Source organism: Urocitellus parryii, chromosome 9, assembly GCF_045843805.1.
Source record: "Urocitellus parryii isolate mUroPar1 chromosome 9, mUroPar1.hap1, whole genome shotgun sequence".
NCBI lineage: Eukaryota > Metazoa > Chordata > Mammalia > Rodentia > Sciuridae > Urocitellus > Urocitellus parryii.
In genome coordinates, this window is record NC_135539.1 from 30,919,716 (window position 1) to 30,929,554 (window position 9,839).

At 40.5% G+C, this 9,839-nt stretch overlaps 1 protein-coding gene across 1 annotated transcript in view; it reads right to left on the reverse strand.

Annotated features, from left to right (window-relative positions):
- The window catches only part of LOC144256853 (cytochrome P450 3A9-like), a 32,832-nt gene extending 23,233 nt beyond the window's left edge, over nt 1-9,599 (reverse strand). Inside the window, exons 1-7 of the mRNA XM_077802500.1 lie at nt 9,529-9,599; nt 7,328-7,421; nt 6,241-6,293; nt 4,709-4,808; nt 2,393-2,506; nt 2,041-2,129; nt 1,215-1,363 (exon numbers count right to left, since the gene is read on the reverse strand). Coding sequence (XP_077658626.1) covers nt 1,215-1,363; nt 2,041-2,129; nt 2,393-2,506; nt 4,709-4,808; nt 6,241-6,293; nt 7,328-7,421; nt 9,529-9,599 — 670 coding nt within the window. The remainder of the gene's footprint in view (nt 1-1,214; nt 1,364-2,040; nt 2,130-2,392; nt 2,507-4,708; nt 4,809-6,240; nt 6,294-7,327; nt 7,422-9,528) is intronic.
- Nucleotides 9,600-9,839: the final 240 nt, after the last annotated feature.

Consider the following 9,839-nt stretch of genomic DNA (forward strand, 5'->3'; position numbering starts at 1 on the left):
AAGTCCCATTTGTTGATTCTGTTTGTTAACTCTAGCGCTATGGGTGTCCTATTGAGGAATTTGGAGCCCGATCCCACAGCGTGCAGATCATAACCAACTTTTTCTTCTATCAGATGCCATGTCTCTGGTTTAATATCAAGCTCCTTGATCCATTTTGAGTTAACTTTTGTGCATGGCGAGAGATAGGGATTCAGATTCATTTTGGTGCAAATGCATTTCCAGTTTTCCCAGCACCATTTGTTGAAGATGCTATCCTTCCTCCATTGCATGCTTTTAGCCCCTTTATCAAAAATAAGATAGTTGTAGTTTTGTGGATTGGTTACTGTGTCCTCTATTCTGTACCATTGGTCCACCCGCCTGTTTTGGTACCAGTACCATGCTGTTTTAGTTACTATTGCTCTGTAGTATAGTTTGAAGTCTGGTATCGCTATACCGCCTGATTCACACTTCCTGCTTAGTATTGTTTTTGCTATTCTGGGTCTTTTATTATTCCATATGAATTTCCTGATTCTTTTATCGATTTCTACAAGATATGCTGTTGGGATTTTGATTGGCATTGCATTGAACTTATATAGGACTTTTGGTAATATCGCCATTTTGATGAGTGAATCTCCGCAACGCGGATCAGGGACACAATCCCGCCGGCCACCGCTGAACTGCAGCGAACATAGGAACCACGGGCGGCGGCCAGACTGGGCCCCGCAGGCTTGAGTCTGTGAACGGCCTCTGGCGGTCCAGCGATAGGATCCACATTCCTACCACCCCACCCCCAGCCGGCTCGGTGCAAGGCAGATCAGGGACACAATCCCGCCGGCCGCCGCTGAACTGCAGCGAACATAGGAACCTACTGGGCCCCGCAGGCCTGAATCTGTGAACTGACTCTAGCGGCTTGGTGCTAGGATCCACACTCCTAACACCCCACCCCACCCCCAGCCAGTTCGGAGCAAAGCGGACCAGGGACACAACCCCGCCGGCTGGCCAGGGGCAGCGGCCAGACTGGGCCCCGCAGGCTTGAGTCTGTGAACGGCCTCTGGCGGTCCAGCGATAGGATCCACATTCCTACCACCCCACCCCCAGCCGGCTCGGTGCATCGCAGATCAGGGACACAATCCCGCCGGCCGCCGCTGAACTGCAGCGAACATAGGAACCTACTGGGCCCCGCAGGCCTGAATCTGCGAACTGACTCTAGCGGCTTGGTGCTAGGATCCACATACTTATTGAGAGGGGCAAAGGGTCAAAGAAATCAAATTTTAAGAACTTCTTGACTTTCTCCACAAAGGGATCTTGTGGGTTGTTCAGGGAATCGATGCTCACTCCAAATGATGTTGCAATGATCACATCCATGCTGTAGGCCCCAAAGATGCTGAATAGAGAAAGACATGGAAAAGTAAAATCAGTGCCTTTTCCCAATCCTTCCACTACACATGCAGCAAGAAGTAGGAGTAAGTCCACATACTCAGACAAGACAAGCAGAGAGCCACACACACTCAGTTATCTGATGGACTATCAGATGAGTCCATGATCCCTTCAAACTTACTATGAGGCCTTTATGAGTTGCAAATGAAATGCTGACCTTGTGCCAAGAGTGATGGGGACAGTGAGTTGAGTTAGACTCACCTCTGAACTCAAGAAGTTCACCCACACAGGGATAAGTTCCATAATCAGACACACTACAGTAGCAGAAGTAGAATGAGGATGATGGATAGTTGTGTACAAACTGAGCTACAGCAGGACAAGAGTGGAGGTACTGACTCAAAAAAGGTGACCTTGACCTTGACAGTATTTTTTCTTCTAGTATATTCAAAGTCATAAATAGCAGGGAAATAAACCTTGGCAGATAGGAAGAGATCCTTTCTCCCCCAGCTGCCCTGTCTCCTCCTGGGAGCAGCTCCTTCTTGGATGAATAGTTGGAGTTGTGACTCCAAACTCTTGCTTTGTTTGCTCATTGCACTAGCTCAGCAGTTGGAATTCAGTTCTGTGGCAGGCAGTTGGAGGGGCTCCTGGTGGAGCTTGGAATGCCCGAGCTGCCCTGCTACTTACTCTTTCAAGTTGATCAACTTGCCCTTCTCTGATTCCAGTCTCATGTTTTTCACCAACACAGCTCCATACTGGTTAATGATGGGGAACATCTATGCACAAAACACAAGATTGTCCATAGTTAAGTGAGGAGACTCAGTCCCCAAGGCTATGATTTTCCCAGGATGAAGAAGTATGAGACATTTATAATGAATCTTTCTATATATCTTCTAAAACATAAAGACAAAAGAACATTTTTAGGAAGTTCAAATTCAGAGGGCTATCCCTTGGAAAGGGACTACTATGTATCTCGCTTTCTACCCATCCCCAAATTTATTCTTCAAGTTTCCAATGAAAAGCCCTCCTATTTTATTACCTCCTTGAGTTTTCCACTGGTGAAGGTTGGAGACAGAAGTGTTCTTATTCTCTTCCACTCTTCATCCTCAGACAAAGAGATGGATTTTTTCATAAATCCCACTGGAACAAAATTCTAGAGTCCAAAGGAAAAGAGATTTTGTCCTATATAAATGTGGAGGTCTCCACAGTTGCAAAAGTTTGTTAAACAAGCATCATTTATTTAAAAAAATGTTTAGTGACTGCCTACTAGGTAGCTAGCCCTATGTCAGTCACTCAATAGTATTTATTCCAAGTGCCTAACCTCCTGTGAGGTTGGAAGAGACACCCAGGGACCTCACACTGTTTTTGGACTTTATATTCCAACCTTTGTTTAGATGAAAAATTTTCACTCTGTTGAAAGCTTTTTCTAGGGGAATAGACATAAAGAAGACCTAAGAAAACCTAGTACAACCCCCAGGGCTGTGCAGAGCAGAAATCAGTTGGTTACAGATACCAGGTGTTCTTGGTCAACTGTATGTTACCTAAGAACAGTTCTGTCTTTACATGCATTTACAGCATAAGCATCTTGAAAAAGGGGTGGTTAGATATGATAATTTTAAAAATACAAATATTTGAAATTTAAAGGATTGGCATATAAGTGTAATACAGAAAAAAACAAGTTATTAATGGAAGTTCTTCCAATATTTTCTACAAGGGCAGAAGGAGAAAGGAAGATAATTCTTATTTTCACCTAGGTGCTAGCCCATCAAAGCAAAACCCTTGAAATTTACTTCTATGATCTAAAATATATTTTTTAATTAAAATGTATGCTTCCAGCTGGGCACAGTGGTGCATATCTGTAATCCCAGCAGCTCAGGAGTATAAGACAGGATGATCACAAATTGAAAGCCAGCCTCAGCAACAGTGAGGTGCTAAGCAATTCAGTGAGACTCTGTCTCTAAATAAAATACAGCATAGGACCAGGGATGTGGCTCAATGGTCAAATGCCTCTAAGTCTAATCCCCAGTACCCCAACCCCAAAATGTGTTTCCAGAACTCATTCACTATAAAAATTTAGGAGATTAGGAACAGAGGGAAGCTTCTTCAACTTGATAAAGAGATTCTTTAAAAATCCACTTTCAGCTATCAATACACTTCCTGGTGGCAAACTGAATGCTTTCTCCCAAGCATCAGGAATAATTCAACAATATCTGCTCAGCCACATATAGAAAGACAAGTAAAAACATTAATCTGAGTGTAGATTAGTGATTTGGACATGTTGGGAAGTAAATAGAGGCTGGATTTGCGCAGAGTGGAATATATGTGTGTATTGAACATAGCAGCAAATCCTATTATTATGCACAAATGTCATACATTAATCAAAGTTTTAAAAAATATTTTTGTGATGCTGGGGATTGAACCCCAGAATTTGTGCCTGCAAGGTAAGCACTCTACCAAATGAGCTAAACCCAGCACTCAAAGTTTTTAAAAAGTGAAGATAGAGATTGTATGGGAATCCACACACTTACACACCAGCTTCATCTAAAATTAGGGTAAACTTTGGAAGATTAAAGTCTATATCCTTCAAAAGAAATGTTCACTCCTCTGTCTCTTATTCAACCTCACACTGGAACTCCCAGCTAATATCAGAGGAAAATAAAAACAAATAAGTGAAAGAAATACAGATAGGATTTTCCCTATTTATAGGTGCAATCTTTGTCCAATGTAGTTAGCACACAAGAAACCGGGCATATTTCTGAGGTTAATGAAGAATTTGTGAAAACACATTAAAAACACAATATAAATCTATCTACACAAATTGTAGGCATGTGATACATTTGCACAGAGCTGCACACTCATACATATAGGCACACAAAACAGGAAAAATGGAAATAAAAAGCCTAGATTGTATCAATTTCCTGTTAGTATAGACAAAGGAACTTTATAAATTTATAGTCATGTAAGAAATTATCATTGGGTAAAACAGATTATACATGCAACTGCCTGGTAAATTTTTTGGCAAAGAATGCCCTCTGAATTTATAAATATCTCAGAATAAAATTTGAGTTAATAATAAATGTTACTTTGGATTAGACAAAGGGAAACAAAGAAAAGGGTGAGGGGGTGGGAATAGGAAAGACTGTAGAATGAATCAGACATAACTTTCGTATGTTCATATATGAATACACAATCAGAGAAACTCCACATTATGTACAAACACAGGCTTGGGAAGTTGTACTTTATGTATGTATAATATGTCAAAATACATTCTAGTGTCATGTATAACTGAAAAGAATAAATTAAAAACTTTAAAATAACCAAATAAATGTTAAAATGTTGAAAAGTGAATGCATACCCGCCGGTTAGTGAAGGCAGAATAACATTCCTTGATGAGCACTGTTTTGATAGTGCTTGGCTCCATAATAACCAAAACCGGCTGTCGACCATCATATAGGCTGTGTTAGAAAAATAGGGCTGGTTAAATCTAACAGGCCAGATTCTGCAGCAGAAATCCAGACTTTGATCCTGATGTTACCTATTCTAACTGCCTAATCTACAGTACATAGAAAAAAAAATCTTCTAAGAGATCATAATTAGAAATAGCATTGGAACACTTCTTAAATCTAGATGGTGAATACAATAGTATTGTCTACACTAATTTCCATAACTTATTTATTTATTTATTGTAATTGTAGGTGGACAGAATGCCCTTATTTGTTTATTTTTATGTGGTGCTGAGGATCAAACCGAGTGCCTCACACATGATATAGGCAAGCGCCCTGCCACTGAGAGCCAGCCTCAGCCCGTAGTCTATATAACACTTTACATCACAAAAATATTGGATTATTCAAAAGGCTATTAGGTTAGTGAAGAAAAAAATTAAGGTAGATAATTGACTTTCATAATTACTAAGTTTTTCAAGTGGTAGCTGAAATGGGGGCTTTGGAGATCCAGTGGGGCATGTTGTGTCCTTGGATCACATGGTATCTATGGGCATGTCAACTGAGCAGAACACTCTAGCCAGCCCTGTGGCTTTTGGGAGATTGACGAGAGAAGATGGAGAAGAGTCAATGTCTTCTACCACTATTTTTAGTGTAGAGCAAAATGATTTCACCTCTTCTATGGCTCTCACCAAACTCCCACCAGCTCTGAAGGGAATAGTTGCTACAATTAGCTAAGACCACCCTCCAATATAAACCCCATCAATCCACCAGGGAACTCTGTGGTGTAACTACATCCTATGTCTGGTCTTAACATAATGGATGAAGGAGAGAAAGAAATGCTTGGCTCTACTTCATTGAAAAGTCAATGCTGAAAACTTAAAAATGGCATATGAGCAACAATAATGATGACAAATAAAAAGAAGAAAGAAAGTAAAGGAAATTAAAAAAAAAGATGAGCAGAAATGGTTTCCCATCTACTTCCCAGTACCTCCCAGCCTTTTGTTCAAAATCGTACATTAAATCTGAAATTTAAATAAGGGAATTTTGTCTTTAAATTAAAAGGAAATCAATGGAGGAAAGAGATGATGCCATAGATTTGTAAGCCCATGATTTTTTAAAAAAGTTCTCAAATAATACATTTTATTCAGCTAAAGGGGTCAAAAAGAAATAAAAATGGGGAAGATAGGACATTGGACACAAAGTAAGGATGGAGTCTCTGGGTCATCAAAAGCAGGAGAAAAGTGAAAACATGCAACATTCTCTACCTAAGTCAGACTGTAGACCCAGACTCCTGGTGACATGCAGGACCCTTGGCAGGACAAGCCTCCAAGGATTGTGCAGCACAGAGGGTTGCATCCCAAAAGCTCCGGGCTGAGGTTGTCCTCACGCATTGGGGCACCACATCATAACAAGTCTTCCAAAGAGAAATTTCCAGAATACGTACCCCCATGTTTTTCCATACTTTTTATAACATTTTGTCTCAAAATTAATCAAACCCTGGGAAGAAGAACAATATGAAATTCCATTATTATTATAAATGTACTGACATTGCATCAAATGACCCAAATCCCATGAAATCAGGCTTGATGTTCCTAACAGGTGGTTAGAGAGAAGCTCTTACTCAGAGGCTTCTGAGGAGAAAAGAGAAAATATGCAATGTTTGAAATGAAATATGTAAAGTCACTTGAATTTTCTCTAAGTATTATTTATACTCAACCAATTACCCTTGTCTATGAATATGACATACTTCTCTTCTGCAGTACTTCTTCTCCTTGTGTTGTCTCAGAAATACTGGGACCTTCTGAATGATCACCTCCATGAGCACATGAGGAAACCCAGGCTGAGGGAAAATGAGTGTTTCCCAGGGCTATGAATGATCTTTTATCTCCTCGTTGAGTATCATTTTAATTTATCTCATGTTTTCTCTAGAATTCTGGTAGAATTAGGGAGTAAAGGCACCAGGAACCTCTTCTAGCCTAGGAGATTTATGTTATCACAATCATCTTGTTGAGTAAGTAAGTGACATAGTGAGCAAATAAAAGTGGGCTTGCCTTTCTGTATTGGAGCTCAACTTGGAAAAGGGAAGTTGCTACCTCTCTGCACATAGGACACAGATAGGTAGACACTGGCTCTGAGTTTTCATCACAAAAACCAAGCAATCAATGTTCCTCTTGCTAAGTTTCATTTGTAATATTTTAACTGTGAAAATAAAGCATCCCAGAGGTTTGAGTGTGTCTTCCTAGAATCTGCACTGAGAAAAATGAAAACTCTGTGAGAATGCTCACAGTCTGCTGAACATAAAGTCCACAGCTTACAGTGTGGATGTGCCAGAGTCCTGAGCTCATCAACAGAAGTGAACCTGAGGCCAGGAGGAGTTGTAAACAGAGCCCCAGGGTAAAACTGTGCTTTGGATGGGGCCCTCACACAGTTTCTGAAGCTTAGAACTCTTAAAACTTCCCTCACAGAGTTGAATTTCTACTGATGTAACTAAGCAGATGTTTGCAACCATAAGAGGCTCAAATGACACTCACCTGGCGATAATTAAGAATAGTTCCCAAAAAAGGCAGAGGTGTTGGCCCTGGAATTCCCAGTTTCTTAAAATATCCATGTGAATAGGTCCCATATCTAAAAGTGGAAGAGAAATCCAGGTCAAGGGATTGTGACTGTGTGTATATAGTGGCTCATGAGTCACTGATCAAGAATGGGAACAGTGAAGCCAGGCAGGTAACATGTAGGCCCTAAATAACAACAAAAACTCCAGTGCCCCTGATTACATCTGCTCATCATCTCCTCTCTCACATTCCCTGAGAGACTCCAAAAGTCATAATAATTAGCTCAAAGTAACTAATTCCATCATTAGGCTCCCAATGCTACAGTGAATATCTGATATAAGTCCCCAAACATGAACTTGAAAAGAGTAATTCAGCCTAGATTTCTTCCAGGTCACTTCACTCACTGGTGTCAGTTCAGGAAGATGACTTGATACCATTATGTTGGCCCCTCTAGTGGCCTCCAGTGGGGGCCGTCTCCACTCTGGGCCTTCTTCTCTGAACAGAGAGGAATATTCTTCCACTTTTTCGTAACTCATATCTGGATGCCTTTTATTGTATTCCTGGTCCACATTCTGTCTTACTCATCTGATGTAAGAGATTAAGAACACTGGTGTATGGGAAACTGTTGAGTTAGTATATTTAAATATACCTGGGCAGGTATATTTAAAGACATGTGCAATCTATGTCATGGATGTATGTATTAGATTAATATTTCTTCAAATGTTCAAAAAAGGTGAGGTAATTGGGCTGGGCATGTGGCTCTAGCGGTAGCGCGCTTGCCTGGCATGCGTGCGGCCCGGGTTCGATCCTCAGCACCACATACCAACAAAGATGTTGTGTCCGCCAAGAACTAAAAAATAAATATTAAAAATTCTCTCTCTCTCTCTCTCTCTCTCTCTCTCTCTCTCTCTCTCTCCTCTCTCACTCTCTCTTTTTTTAAAAAAAAAAGGTGAGGTAATTTTTAAACAGGTTGGTTTTTACATATACAGAATCCAAGAGTCCTATTTTGACCTTCAAAAGAAACATGAGGAACTTACCTCAAAAAAATTGTACTATTGAAAGAATGAAATTAAAACATTTCCATTAATTTTAAAATGCCACTGGAGGGAAAATAGATGCAACAAAAGCCTGAATATTATCCTTTACTTCAATTGTTACACAACCAGGTTTATATTTTCTATTTTCACATCATTATGAATGCCTACTCTTGTAAAAGTGGATTTAAGATAGAAGTCAAAGGTCTCCTTGGGGCAATGTCTTCTACCCTTCGTCAGAAATAACTGCTCTCTTCACTTGCTCCAGGAAACCAGGAATCCCACTATTTTTAATATTTTTTTTTAGTTGTAGGCAGACACAATACCTTTATTTTACTTATTTATTTTTATGTGATGCTGAGGATCAAACCCTGTGCCTCACACATTCCAGAGGAGCTCTCTAACACTGAGTCACAATCTCAGACCAGAAATCCCACTATTTAAAGGAATTCTTCTACTAGATGGTTTTATTCATGCTCCTGTACTGGAATATCATGGGAAAATGTTTAAAATACAAAATTGGCTTTTTAACTTCTGTCTCCTGAAGCTGCCATTAGGTTTCATATCAAGGAAGAAACAAATCTCTACACTGATGCTAACTTAAGGAATAAAAGTTCCAAATTTCTCCCAGGTCTTTGCTCAATACTTTCATCATTCTGCAGTAGTTGCATATTGCAAGGTGGAGGAATTGAGTTTTTGGAAGGAGGGCTATTTCAGGGAAAAGGAAGAGAACAGAGGGAAGAACTGAGTCTGAGCCTATGGTAGCACCTGGGGTGCACTTGATGCATTTTACAAATGGTGCTGGGACATGGAGAGGAGGAGCAGGAACCACCTGTTCCACAGGAGACAAGCCTCCTACACATCTCTTTTAGTTCACATAGAACACAAAAGATAAACAATGACACAGAAACTTGTGAAGGCCCCTCTTTACCTCCAGAATTCTGAAAGTTTGCAGAGCATGCATCACTTTTCAGAAGGTGTCCAGTTGTTTGCAATCTGCATCTACTGAACTCTTCTGGTTGATTAATCTAAGTTCAAACTGAGACTCACTCCAAAGTTCATCCTCCAAATCAAATCATATCACTAAACCTCCTAGTCACAGAAATGAGAGGTTTGAAGAGGATAGAAACTGGGATAGTTACTCACAGATAGAGGAGCACCAGGCTGATTCCCAGGAGAACCCAGGTTTCCATGGAAAAGTTTGGGATCATTTCCATCACTACTTTCCTTCCAAAATTTTCTCCTCTGAGTTTGACTTCCAGCTATGTGAGCTATCTTTTGACAGGGCAGAAGGTTCCAAGCTTTCCTTCTGTGAACAGCTGTGAGTCAATGAAGTCAGTCTGGCATATTTATATGCTGGGAAAGGAGGTGGAGCTAGATGTACAGCCAGTAGAAAAAAACACCTATGCCCCACCCCCTATTGCAGACTCTAGGTGCCCCCTCCACCTTGGCATTTG